Below are 14,511 nucleotides of genomic sequence, written 5' to 3'. Positions count from 1 at the left end.
TTTCAAACCCACTTCTAGAAAATTCTGTCAAAAACCATGAATGTATGGTTAAACATTCTTTTGTTCAAATAATATTATCTAATGGTACTCATGCTTTGAAATGCTTAAAAACTGAAATTTGGGGTAAAATTTTTAAATCTTTCATGAGTGGTTACTTTCTAAAATTAGTGTTTTTTCTTTTTTTTCAGATGTCTTACAAACCTGGTGTCTATTGTTGGAAGTGATGAAATGGTGAGATTTTTTTTTTCTATTGCGCTTTGTCTTAAAAATTACTTACATGTTATTTATATATAATAAAAATATATAAAAACTCTCTCTCCCCACATTTATTATAATTTGCAGTCGTGCAATACAAAATTGTTTAATTTAACCAGGGTATTATGTATACAATTTCTTTATGAAAGTTACGATAAAGTGGAAATAAAATTATCCCCTTCTGTTGTCATAGTATTACAACGTATTTATTATATCATTTGTCCTCTGTTGAATTTTTATGCAATGAACTGCTGATGAATATCTCAAAATGTACATTGCTGTTTGCTGATGTGTTTAATTTTATTTTGTATAGAATCAGTTTCAAGCTCTTGTACCTTCACTGCTTCAAATGATTCGGCACCTTGTGACTGTTGATGAGGTTGGTTGAAAATATTTTGTTGGATATAAATGAAAAAAAAAATCAGTTTATAAAGCATTGGAGGAATATCAGTTTGAATCATAACTTCTGTTTGTAATCACTGGTCTGTTGCTTCCATTAGTTTACCGCTGCTCTTGCCAAGAATTTTTTTATTTTTTGTTGCATTTTTGTTAAAAAATCATATTGCAGGGGTGCAAGAGCTGCGCTGAAACGGTTCTCTTTGTCAGCGCAATGTGCAGTGTTGCTTAATAAGGACCCAATTTAGTTGAAAAGTTCATTTTATTCCATATAGCAGGCTTAGCATGGAAAATAACATAGTGGTGAGACATAACAAACATATATTGAACTATACTACATAACAACTATAACCGAAAATTGAACACTGATTGAGAACAAACATTATTTTTTATAGACAGGGAAATTCTTTCCCCTCATGGAAGTTGACTGGTTGCCAACGAGCATAATCCGTCATTTGCATAAGGCATGAAGAATCTCCCCCCCCCCCCCCAACACTCTGGCTACAAGGTGCGGAAAATCTGTGCTCATTTGTGCCATTTCTTGTTTGTGGTGTAGGCCATTTTGAAAGTGCAGGCAGGTTTCCTGATTCCGACAGCAGGCGCTGATCCAGAATGGTGTGATAGCCCCTCACAAGAGCCAAATAATATTTGAAAAATTGGTCAAAATAAAGGTGACACATTGCACTGAATCTGTGCCTGTCTGACAGTCTGTGGCGATTGGAGTGTGAAAATGAGTGCTTCCGAAAATCTGCTTGCAACATACACACCATCTACTGGGTTCACCCGATGCGCTGGTAAACAGCGCACTGACTGTTGGAATCGAAAAATCTGTTTGTACTCTCACACACCGGTTTTGGCTCTTGTAAGCAAAAACTTGCTGTTTTGCGCAAGGTACTAGCGTGCACTCCACGTGGAGCAAGTCGCTCGATCACTCACACCTTGCTCCGTTTAATTTTGTTCTAGACTCTTCTGCTTTGATTTGAGCCCACTATTGCTATGCGTCATACAACCCAACGGGGTTGGTGTGGACCCGGGTTAATACAGATCAATAGTGTGTTTAGTATTAGTAGTATTTCATACTCGGGGTGCATTTTCAGCGGGTGCACCCACAGAGCTTATTTCGGAAAGTTTTGCCATGGGTGCCTTGATATGGCAAAAACATTAGTAGGGGTCTAGGGTTGCCAGACAACCGTATATATGGCCCAAAAGGATGTATGCAGGGATGAATTGCATTGAATGTTCATGAAATATTTGAGAGCCTGAACTTTAAAAGTTGCCTGTGGGGGGGGGGGGGGCGCTATGTGGCCTGAGCTCCTAGGTTCCAGTACCTATGGGGTGTTGTAGTTAAATGAATTTAAAAAAAAATTTTGAAATTGAAAAAGAAAATTAATTTTTGAGTGATTTTTTTCATTGCGCTTTTCTTTTTGTATTGATGGTGAGAGGGGAGTTGTGTGGAAACTCTCGCTTTGCTTTCAGTATGCATGTAGACCTACTTTTTGAAAAAAATCAAATAACCAATATTTTATTTCAGTATTACATGCTTTAGCAATGGCAAATGCTTCAGAAAAATTTCAAGTGGACTCTAATTTCTGAAGTAAATTTATTTAAAATTATCTGTTCTCTTACCCTTTTCCAAAACATTCAGCATTTTAGGGAAAAATTATCCCCCTTATATTGCAGATATATAGTCAGTTTTTACTCCTCCATTTTCAAAATTTCTGCTTTAAAAATGAAAGTTTGCTGCTCTAAAATGGATGAGCGGCACTTGCATCCCTGATATTGTTATACATTGCATGCATAGACTACATGAAATTGTATTATCAAACTAGTTTCTTAAAAAATTGAAAATGATTTAAATAACTTTCATCCTACAGATATTTTAACTATCAAATAATTGGTAGGAAAAGTGAATAAGTAAAAAAAAGGTAGTGAATAGATAAAAAGTGTGTAATATCTGTGTGTTCTATATTAGTAGAATTCCATGCTCAATCTTTTTATTAATTTCTTTCATTCAGTAAATTTCCTTACTGTTGCAGGTGAAAGCATGTAAAGCTATGGAAGTTTTTGATGAACTTATCGAGTGTGAAGTTGCTGTGATTGCACCTCATATCAAGCCACTCATCTGTTTTTGTTTGGAGGTGTTTTTCATCTTTCAATCAGTTTTTCGAAGAATTTTATATTTAAATGCAAAAAATATGTGGCATGATATAACCTACATGCATTTTTATGGTCTAGATTTTCATTTTTGCTTGATTTGTTTAAATAAATTGTTTCGCTTTCCACAAAATTAAAGAACATTTTCACAAAAATGAAGAATAGTTTTACAAAAACGGGATCCTATAAAAAAAATGTCTGGATAAACCCCTGAAATGTATTGATTTATCGGTACAAATGCTGAAAATTCTTTTCTGAGTTTTTCAAAATGTGGAAGTTCTACTCTAAGTTGTTTGATAGCTTTTGTATAATATAAAATCTTGATTTTAACAATTTTTTTTAATTGTAATATAAATTTTAATTAAAATTTCAATAATTTTTTTTGTTCTCAGGTGTGTGGTAGTGCAAGTTTGCAACCAAATATAAGAGTAAAAGCATTGTCCATAATTATGTGGTTGGCTAAAATGAAGCAAAAGGTACATCATTTTATTCTAATTAAATTTGCGTAGCTTTGTTTTTCATTTGCGATGTCGGTGTTGCTTTTGAATAATCTTTTTGCTCATTGAAATATTTGCATTATTAGACAAGTTGTGATCCTGCAATAATATCTGGTATAAAAGTCGTATAAAAAGCGCAGCTCATGATGTTACAGCACTCTACATTTATTCTTGTGATTCTAACTCACACATTTTGTGTAATTAAACCATACTAGACAAAAAAAAAGGGAGTTTATACTTTCATTAGCATCCATGCTACTTATGTTAATGTTAATTCACTTGTATTATAAGAAGAAACTTACCAATGGTTGACTGGAGCCGTATGAGTGTCATGTACTCGAAGTTACACACAATGGACTAATTAAAAGTCTGATTTCATTCTTTTTACTCGAGAGTTGTTACTTTAGAGTTGAAAAAAAAAATCAAAAATTGATTAACATTTGCAGTGGTGTCAGAGATGCTGTTGGTGCCCAGGGTACTTTATGGAATGGGTATGAGCACCCAGAAAAATGATTCAGAAATCAAAATTTCCTACTTCAAGATCAAGACAAGAATCCACGAGTTCCAAAACTTCCGGCATCCTTGGTTAGTTAAAGGTGCCAACATGAAGGAAACGTTGAGGAGGGGGAGGGAGCTGGAAATCGCCATTCATTCCATTTATAAGGGACTCAAACCCGTACTCAGGAGGCGAAATGGTTGCATTGCATATTCATGAGTTATTGGAGTTGGGGGGGGGGGGCTCAAATGGCATCAGCCCCCCAGTGTCTGGTGCCTATGGTCGGAGTGTTTGAATATTATTTCGGTGTGATAATACAAAGTGATTTGAAATGTACATTGCACATAAACTTTTTGCAGCTGTTACGCATAAAACTTAGATACATTGTCATAAAAAGTTCCTCAAAGATATATTCTCTGCATGGATACATTTAATAGTGAATTACGGAAATCGTACTGCGATGTGCACCCCTAACGCCTCTTGCTGAAAGAAATGGAAATCCCTACAGAAAGCGGGAAGTGTGACCTATATTTGGAAACTAAATTTTCAAAATTTATTTGATCCCAATTTATTATTTTATTATTTGGGTGAGCTCCCCAACGCCCCTCACTGCGAGAAATGGAAATCCTGACAGAAATGTGCTTTATATGGTGAAAATTAAATTTTAAAAATTTATTGGATTCCAATTTATTATCTTGGTGTACGTTCCAATGTCCCTCGATGACTTCAATGAATACTTTCCTTCATTTGTTAAAATTTAAAACAGAGATGGGAAGGGTGAACATTTCCAATAAATTAGAAAAAAAAAATTAGTTCCATTTTTTATGCCTAAAGCAACTACTCTATTTATAAGATCACAACAAACATGAATTTTAAAGCAATTCAAATTTGTCGCGACGAAATGAGTCTGCGAAAAATTTGTACCGCAACAAAATGAGCCTGCGACAAATTTGTACCACGCCGAAATGAGTCTGTGACGAGTTTGTAGCACGATGAATTGACGCTGCGACAAATTGACCTAAACCCTAGCCTATAACTGTTACTCAGTGGTTCTGGTACACTTTTCATAGTGTTAATATATTCCCCCTTTGCAACGATAAATTCTTCGTTAAGATATGTTTTTCCAGTCCCTTGAGTATCGTTATATAGGAGTGTCGGTGTATTACACAAAACAGTAGCACTTCATTACACCAAGTTTCATCGTACAGTGAAATCCAAATATAACAATATTCAACAAAGCATGAAAAAATATCTTTGTATAAAGATTATTGTTATATTGAGAGGTACCCTAGTGTTCACCCATCAACATTATTCTGTTGAAATTTATTTTCAATCAGCATTATAAGTTCCACCAGAAAATGCACAAATGAACATTTATTCACTGCACAAAAATTATACAGTAATTAGTTTATTCATAAAATACGGTTAGGTGTTTCATCCTCTAAAAAAGTTTACTGAACCATATAGTAGCGATAGCTACAACTCTATTAAACACTTTTTGGAGGGAAAGTGGTGCAAAATATCTGTGTTACCAGATGCCCTCAAAGGAAGAAAACCAGTGAAGAGTTTGAAAATTTGTCAAACATAAAATAGTGAGTGAGATGTAAAAAAATTAGTTGTAGTAGTCAAGATTTATTGTAGTAAAAGGCATCATATTTTGAGAGGAGTGTAACACTAGATTAAAGGCAATTCCAAACAAGATTTTCAAAAATATGGTTGTAGAGCGCATTATTCTATCACGTATTGGTATAGTAAAGTGTTATTATATTACCCATTTTATTAAAAAACACCATTGAAAACTTCACAGAATCTATATAAAATCATTGTTTATATTGTGATTTCTTTTTGTTTCCGGACATGCACAAAAATAATGAGGGGTTACTGTATTTTAGTTGGAGCTGTTTTTGCCTATGCACTATAACACTGCCATCATGATGCATTTATTCTAACTTATTTTATTCCGTTATTTATATTGAAAGGTGGAGCTTCTTATACCTGAAAATTTCAAGGTGCTTAATTTTTTTTCCAAATAATTAAGCATTAAGGTTTGCGTTGATGAATGTGTTATTGTTGATATGATTATGTAAATGCATTTTTTACAGACCATTCTCAAGCACAAATTGGTTAGTCAAATCTTGGATATTCTTTTCCCAGTCATGTGTCAACCTGATGGTGAAGATGAAGAAAATGATGAACTTTCACCAGTTCAAACAGCAGGACAGGTGCTGTATCTATCACTGGCTTATTTAACAAACATAGTCTGTAAAATGTTTTTTTTTAATGAATTATGGTCACTTTGCTAAAGTGTTACGCATAATGTAAAAGGTTTTTAATTGGTTTTATTAAATAAATAAGTTAATTCACAAAACTTACATGAACAATTTTAATCAGATTTTAGTGAATTTTAATTAGATTTATTGAGTTGATTAACTGAACCGAAATTCTTAATATTGATTAACAGTTGATCAGACCGATTTAATTATGGTAGCATTATTTTTATACCTCATAAAGTTGAATCCTAATTATTATAGCCCTGAAAATTTGATTCTTTCAATTTTTTTTTATACATAAAATGTTATTTTAACACAAAAGTGTGAAAATATTCGACATTTCTATTCCCCTGTTTCATTTCACATTCAAACAAAGTGATGCCAAAGTGGGCCATTCTGCCCCAAAAAAAGTGTACATTCCATATTTTTCAAATGAAAAATTCAAAGTTGAACTTACAAAATAAAGTCTTGAATTATAGCCAATGACTTGAAGTTTAATATTTCATAAATATTTTTCACTTTTATTTTGTAATATTTTTCATGTTTTGGGTTTTATGACTGAAAGTCAGGGATTTTGTCCACTCTGTTACGAAAACAAATATTGCTCTAAAAAAGTTATTATTGTTTCTGCTGTTTTTTATCTCTTAAAATAATGAAATCAGCTTATTTCTTACTCATATGCTGAAAAAAAAGTTCATATATTTTTTTTTTACTTTTTGTTTCTGTTGTTTTGAGGGTTTTTCGTGATTTTTTCAAAATAGCACATGGAAAAGTTTATTTTTTATATATATTTAGCTACTCAAAATCAAAACTTTTTATTTCTGACAGACAATGGGTATATAAGATATTATTTACCAAGATATCCCTACTTGGTAATTTATAGTTTAACGTCTTAGTTTGAAGTGTTAAAATTTTTTGCCTGCTAACTTCAAAAATGCTTCCCGTAAACAGAGTGGACACCATTGTAACAGAGTGCACAGAAATGTTTAACTGAGAAAAAGATATCTTAAATATTCTAAATAGGCCATGCAAATAATTTTTATTTTCTCAAAAATTGTATACAAAATATGATAGGTGACCCAGAAACTCCTCTTATAACCTTTAAAAAACGTCCACCCCATGACCAAATTCTAAAAACACGCCCAACCCCCTCGTAGTTTGAATTTTGGTCTGGTAAAATTATTAAAATCTGGTCAAAGTGAACACTGGACTTGCTCAGCTTTATATTATATCATCAGGATGATTTTTCTTTTATTGAAATTGAATAGAAATTTGATGTTGGTATAGATCTTGCATTTATGCCTCTCACATTAGTGATCCAGAGAACTTGAAATCCCAAAAATGAAAATTTTGGGACACAAACAAAAAAATAGTTTTTCATAAGAAAAGAAATTTGTTTTTCAAAATTTTATTGTCAGTTTTATTCATCTATGACACATATATAAAATGTGATTCCAAGTTTTAAAAAGAAAAAAAAATTCCAGATTTGTACCAAGTCTCTAACACTTTTTTGTGAGTGGGACAGAGCTAGATTTTGAGGTTTTGCTACAATGATTAAAAAAAAATAATTAGATACTATCAAATTAAGATATGTCATATGACAGAGAATTAAACAGGGTTCGTACGGGTCAGGGAAAACCGGGAAAACCTGGAAAAGTCAGGGAAAAAAATTTTACTAAAAAAAGTCAGGGAAATTGGCCCATTTTTGCTTTAAAACCTTGAAAATCGTCACGATTGTCGTCTGATCGGGAAAAAACATCGATCAAAAATAATAATGAGGGAAAAAAATCTGTCGGGATGAAAAAGGGAATTCCGATAACATCGTAAATATTGATAATCCGTAAAATACTGCAATATATCGCAAAAAACGTTAGATACTGCCAAGGAGGGACGAGGATTTCGTAAGCCCGCTTGGAAAAGCTTATTGCTACGACTTTATCGTAATTTTTTCTAGTGTTTCCAGAAACATCATAACTACGCATTGTAGAAAGCCATGGGTACAAAGCTCAGTTGCGATAATTTTGTAAGTTGACTTCAGTTAGGAACAACGGATAACGCACTGGTATGTTTTGATTTTCCACGTGGGTATTTTTATTTGAAAACAATGTGTTGTAAGAAAACTTGTCTGAGCGGATCATCAGTAGGCTGATTGGATCGAAGCAGTAAAAAATGACCCGTATAAAGCATGGTGGCAGCTTTGCGGTAAAACTCGCAACATGGGCAGATAAGTTATCCAGAACTATGCCAAGCACGTGAAATCGGAGTTCAGTGAACAACCCCCGATTGCGTAACTTCTCGGTTCTAGTGCTTACGCGAGTGCAAGCCAACTGTAAAGAATGTTGATGCAGTGAAACCAACTACATCTTTGACTAATTATGTCACAAAGGAAACAACTGTAAAGGCTTAAATCTTATGGGCATTGTAATTGCCGAAACAGGAAATCTTTCATTTCTTAATTGTGTTCCATTTTTCTTCTCCATCAGGTGTATTTGAAAAGCATAAATTTGTTTTAAAAAAATCTACGATTATGATTTTGTAATTAAAATTATTAATTTTATAATTAATATAAATAATTTTATAATATAATTAATTTTTTTCTAAATTTTTATTAATTTATATCAATTTTTTGATTTAAAAAAAAAAACCTGGAATTTTTTGAAAATTTGACTGGAAAACCTGGAAAAGTCAGGGAAATTTTTTTATGAAAATGAGTATGAACCCTGATTAAATGAAGTACTAGAAGAAAAAAATTAAAATTACTACCTGAGTGCTCTGAAATTTTGTAAAAAAAATTGCAAAATCTTGGAAACAGTTTGTTTCCTTTTTTGGGACTGACCCATATACATAGGCAACTTTAGGACACAATGTTGGACAACATTGCATAAGCTAGGAATTTTTTCAGATGAAAGTATTGAACTGATATTGAAAAAGTTATACTGTATATACCTGTGACTAAATTTTAATCAAATTACTTCACTTATAGCCTAGGATATTCTTGTATTTGATTGGGGTTAGTCCTTAAAGTTCCCCTCTACTTTTTTTGAGAGCAGGAATGTGTTTGATCAAAACAAAATTATGAAATACTGTGATAAATACTGTTACCCCTACTTATGTCAGTAGACACAGGAGTGCACAGAAAAAGATTGCTACCGCGCCCCACATCAAGGGATTAGAGGGAGTCCCACACCAACCTCTCGATGAGTATAAAAAAATACTGCCATTTGGGAATCAGCAATAAATTGTAGGTCCTGGTCTAATTAGCCCTCGCATGCAGAAAATTGCTGTGGTGCGACAAAAATGATCAAATGACTTATGTAAGTACTTTGTTTCAAACCAATAATGTAAGTTGAAAAGTCATAAGTGGAAGCAAGTTTCTCCTCAGATAATGCTTTCTCTCCCCCCCCCCCCCCCCGCCCCAGGAGAAGAAAAGTAGCAAAGTTTCAGATTTTCTTTGTTCTTTCTTAACTATTCATCTTTTCCATGCCACTCTTTGTGGAAAATCTAAAATGTGACACCAAAAGCCTTCAATATTTTCTCAAAATGCACCTAATCAAAAAAAGGAAAAATAATTTCTAGATGAGATTGCTTAAATGCAGGATGATGTAAGTCAAAGTAAGAATGTGCATATAATTTTAATTGCTAATAAACCATATTATTATATCAAGTTAATCATTGCCATATGGCTTTTTTTTTTCGAAGTGTAATTTTTTTTCAGGACAATCCATATTCTTTTATTAAATCAAGTTTAGTTATAGCAAACCAAATATTTGGTTTTTTGAAGATCATTGTATCAGGGCTTAATTGTGTATACTTTTAGAAAAATTTTAAAATTCTAATTATTGTTCTATCATTCACAACATTTTATGTATGCTACATAATTTTTCTTGCTTTAATTGATTTCATAGATTGTTTTTCAAAAAATTTTTCATTATTATAGGTTATTGATGTAATGGCTCTTCATTTGCCGCCAGAGAAACTGCTCTCTCCCCTTGTAAGATGTGCTCACGCTCTTAATGTTTCTTTTGTCAATTGCCATAGTAAACATGATTGTAATTTAGCAGTAAACATAGTTGTGATGATGTAAAAATGAGTTCAAAGTACAATAAATATAGGTAAAAAAAAGTTATAGGTTTGATCAGAGTTTCAAAAAAAAAAAAAAGAAAGAAAAAAGGTGTAAATATAACATAACATTAGCCGCTGGCTATAACAAGCATTCAAATATTTTGTTAGGATCTGCATGAAAATTTCTCTAATTCTTATTCACTAAGGTTAGAGAAGAACCTTTAAGAAAATAGGTGTATTTTCAGTTTGATGAAGTAACATGCCTCATTGTAAGCTGGTTTGTTTCCGTGATATTTAATATTTTATTGATTTGTACTTGTTTCATTGTTTGATGGTTATTTTTTCTTTTGTTCTTCTCATTTTGTAGATGCACCATTTTGAAAAAGCATTCAAGAGTGATAATCCATATGTTAAAAAAGGAGGGTTTTTGGCCATGGCAGTTATTGCTGAAGGATGTTCAGAATATATCAGAACGAAGTATGTTCTCATTTTCAAAGAATGATGAGATCATAATAAGATAATAATCATCAACTATCATATAATAGTAATTCACTATTACCATAATAGTTGATATTCCTTTGATTAACTTTTAACAACCAATGGTTCCCAATGGGCAACATCAATTAATTATATTAATTATAAAAAAAATATTTTTCATGAAAAAAAATCAAAGCACTTGATTTTTTTCCTTAAAGGTTTGAGATTCCAGTCTTAATTCACAGAACCAGGGCTCCCACTCATCCTACTTTTCCTATTTTTTGATAAAATGTCCTACTTTTGTACTACTCGGTTTTGTCCTACTTTCTCGGTTTTGTCCTACTTTTCCTATTTTTTTTACCAAATCCTATCGACAAAATTTGTGTAATTGATTTTAATTGAGCAGGAAATTATTGATATATTGCCAAATTGTACAAATGTTGGAGAATGCCATTAATGATTCTACCAAAGCAGAAATTGTATCATTTTTAAGGTAACTTGGAGGGGGGGGGGCGTGTATGGGGACCATTTGATTAATTTTTCCTTTGCTTAGTTTGAGGGTTCAACAAGTATAGTAGTCATTAAAAACTTCCGTCTGGATGGAAAAATAATTTTGTATTTATGGTCTTGGACAGTTACTTTCATCATTTAAAATTATGGTGCAAATAGGTGAAAAAACAGTTTGCAGTTGGATACATAGGCCTATTCTAGTTTTGGTGATTCTGATGCTACCCAATAGCATTCAGTTGTCTTCTGTATTTTTAAGGCATGCATGAAGTGACATAAACAATATTTACAATGCTCAGCAAAGAGCTAGAAATGGAAGTGCTTCATTTGTCAAAAATGATTACACTGGCATTGAACAGTAAAATGTGAACAAACAGTAAAATTTAAAAAATGATGAACAACGCAGTAAAAATATCTGGTTCACCTTGCCTTATTTACGTCGGATCTTGTAATTTACATATTTTGCATTGTGCTTTTGAAAGTAGTCTCGAAGGTTTGTCATTCTTAAAAGACGTACGTCTTCGAAATTTGCTGTGCCTTGTCGAAGAGAGTTGACAAGCTCTGCACTTTGGAAGACTCCAAAAAATAATGTCATATATATGAGGAGAGACAGCAAAGAATTATCTGTGGTTGCTAGTGCACTGTTTTGGCCAAAAATTGGTTTTTTAACCAAGTCATTTGTCATTTTGTTTTGGCTTGACTGAAATAGTGCTAGGGGAAAAAAAAAGTTAATTCAAAATTAAAAAATTATTTTTTCTTCATTATTTGAACTTTTTTTTTTTGCAAAAAAAAATTTTTTTAGGAATTTTTTTTCCATTATGCTATGGTTATGTTGTCTAAGGGGGTTACCCTCCCCCATCCTACTTTTTAGTCCTGTGTTTTCCTACTTTTTCTCATTTTTTGAGTGGGAGCCCTAAAGAACATAAATTTCATTCATTTATGCTGTAAATTTAATTTTTTAAATGCCTATTTTTAAGGAAATTTACAGCATAAATGAATGAAATTTATGTTCTTTAGGGCATAAATTAGGGTATTAAAATTAAAATTTTATTTTTTAAATTTTAATGTTTCTATGAACATGGAAAAGTAAAAAAAAAAAAAAACATTCTAGAAATTTTTTTTCATGAATTTTTTATTTAATATCTCTAAATTAAAGGATCAGAAGATGAAAGAAAAAAAAAATTAAGAAAATCAATCCAAATCTTAAATTCAGCCAGTAAAAGGTTTATTATCATTGGTTTTGTATATCGAAAATAAGTATCAGTTGGACAAAAAAGGAAATAATCATGGCATGAATTGAATGCCAGTTGATTTATTATGATATTTATTTCAGGTATCTTCAACATTTCCTTGAGATCATATGTAAAGGCATGAAGGAAGAAAATATTGTTGTCAAAAATGCTGCATTATATTGCTTTGGACAGTACGCAGAGCACCTGCAGGTATGGGTTCTATGTAAATATGCAGTGCGCTTTTCAATTCAAAATTGTTCCACACTGTATGCAAGGTTTCTCGGGTGGATAAAATTTCTAAATGAATACAAATCTAACAAAGTGTGTTTACACAAATTAGTAACAATTTACATACTGTAAAACAGGCTTAATTACTGTACGTAAAATGAAATAAATTACATTTTGATGTGCTCTTCTTTGTAGCATTGTCTTTTGAGTTCATCTGAATTTACAAGATAGTAGAGCTGCTTGCATAATCTGAATTTTCTTTCATTTCTCCTGCCCAGTCTGTATCATTTCTCAAGCACAGAAGACTAAACATGGTTGCAGTAAGAGCAATGATTTACACTCGTGATATAATCTAACCACTACACAATGGAATGCATATAAATGTGGTCTTATTAATGCAATAAAATAATGGGGGAACATGATGTATCAGATTCTGCAAGGTATTGAGATCCTTGTACATGCTACTACTACTAAACCGTGCATGCACCTCATAAACATTCCTCTGGCAAATTTCTCAGTGTGATTCTACAACATACAAAAAATGTGTGGAAACAGGATTACTTGTTTTATGGCATGCCATTCGTAATGTGTTAATTTTCAAAGTATTCAAAGTGACTCCAGACCCCTTTCTCTGAAATGATACTTATGAAATGTAGTTATATGTTATGAAATATATTATAAGGACAGGTCCCAAATTTTTTCCTATTTCCGTCATGTTTTTTATCCAGTATAATGACTGGTAAATATCATTACAGCGACTGACAATCTATTACAACAACAGAACTCATCTCGCACCCTTTTTTTTTTCTTTTGCAAAGAAATTGACAGTCTGTCATTGAGTGTGTTTGACCTTTGATGCTTGGAAAAGAAAAGTACTGTCACTTCTCTATGGAAAAACCCTGTGGTTGAGTATGTAGTGCTGAAAACAGGGTGAACCATAAGGGGGTGCACTGCAAGCAAGTCAACTGGGTGATGTTACTTTCTTCCCCCCATTCTGTTTTATTTTCTCACATAGTGGCTGAGTCACATTTCCCCAGTGGTTGATTTTTTGCAATTTTACTCAATTTCTTGGTGGAAGAATATATGCAAGTGAACTCATCTTTTCATTCTGAAAATTATTCATTTAACATGGCTGTCTTGAATAAACAGATTACTGTATATATATTTGGATCACGAATTGAAAGTTTTGGTGGAAATTGATGAGAAATTATGTCGAAAGCTAGAATAGAGCTCAATCATTGAATATTCCAAAGAATAATTTGCTTACCATAATTAAAAATCGTTATTCAATTATAAGAGCAGAAAAGTTGGGGTTCCCTTCTTTGTGTAGTCAATCAGAAAAGTGGAAAAGCTAAATTTTATGGATTTTTTTTAAACTTTTGATGGCATGACCCACTATAATATTTTTATGGCTTCCGTGAAAAGGGGGAGGGTTATAACGAGCGTCGACTGTATGTGTGAGAAATTTCAAATTTCATTACCCTTTTTATTTATTTATTTTTTTTTTTTAATGCAGCCTGATATTAGTAAATATGCTCCTGAATTACTGCCTGTGCTGTTTGAATACCTCAACCAAATATGTCATATGCTGAAGAGTGAAAATCGAGAGCCTCCTTCACTCTCTAGGACATTTTATGCTTTAGATATGTTCTGTGAGCATTTGGGTAAGTCTCTCTCATTTGGATGGTTGTTGAGAAAAGTGAACCTTTGTCAAAAATTAATGAATGATAATCCATTGACACTATTATAGCTTATAAAATTTCATTCATTGCATATAAATAGGAAATTCACACATTAAATAGAAAAAATTACTAATTCCAACAGAAAATGAATTGTTGCCATTTCTTCCTGGACTTATGGAGCTTCTGATGTCTTTTCTCACGACAAATTCATACCGTGCCAAAGACCATGCCATTACTGCTATAGGATCTGTTGGT

At 32.4% G+C, this 14,511-nt stretch overlaps 1 protein-coding gene across 1 annotated transcript in view; it reads left to right on the top strand.

Moving 5' to 3' along the window:
• LOC149082818 (importin-4-like) overlaps window positions 1-14,511 on the top strand; it is a 67,292-nt gene that overhangs the window by 27,396 nt on the left and 25,385 nt on the right. Inside the window, exons 7-16 of the mRNA XM_089235986.1 lie at window positions 189-231; window positions 569-634; window positions 2,688-2,789; window positions 3,198-3,281; window positions 5,901-6,020; window positions 10,006-10,059; window positions 10,498-10,607; window positions 12,448-12,556; window positions 14,091-14,238; window positions 14,399-14,509. Of these exons, the coding sequence (XP_089092112.1) occupies window positions 189-231; window positions 569-634; window positions 2,688-2,789; window positions 3,198-3,281; window positions 5,901-6,020; window positions 10,006-10,059; window positions 10,498-10,607; window positions 12,448-12,556; window positions 14,091-14,238; window positions 14,399-14,509 (947 nt within the window). The remainder of the gene's footprint in view (window positions 1-188; window positions 232-568; window positions 635-2,687; window positions 2,790-3,197; window positions 3,282-5,900; window positions 6,021-10,005; window positions 10,060-10,497; window positions 10,608-12,447; window positions 12,557-14,090; window positions 14,239-14,398; window positions 14,510-14,511) is intronic.

The sequence above is a fragment of the Pholcus phalangioides genome, unplaced genomic scaffold (assembly GCF_987345545.1).
Source record: "Pholcus phalangioides strain wild (caught in Gottingen) unplaced genomic scaffold, Ppha-v1.0 ptg000009l_1, whole genome shotgun sequence".
In the NCBI taxonomy this organism is placed as follows: Eukaryota; Metazoa; Arthropoda; class Arachnida; order Araneae; family Pholcidae; genus Pholcus; species Pholcus phalangioides.
This window is presented reverse-complemented; position numbering and strand designations above follow the sequence as displayed.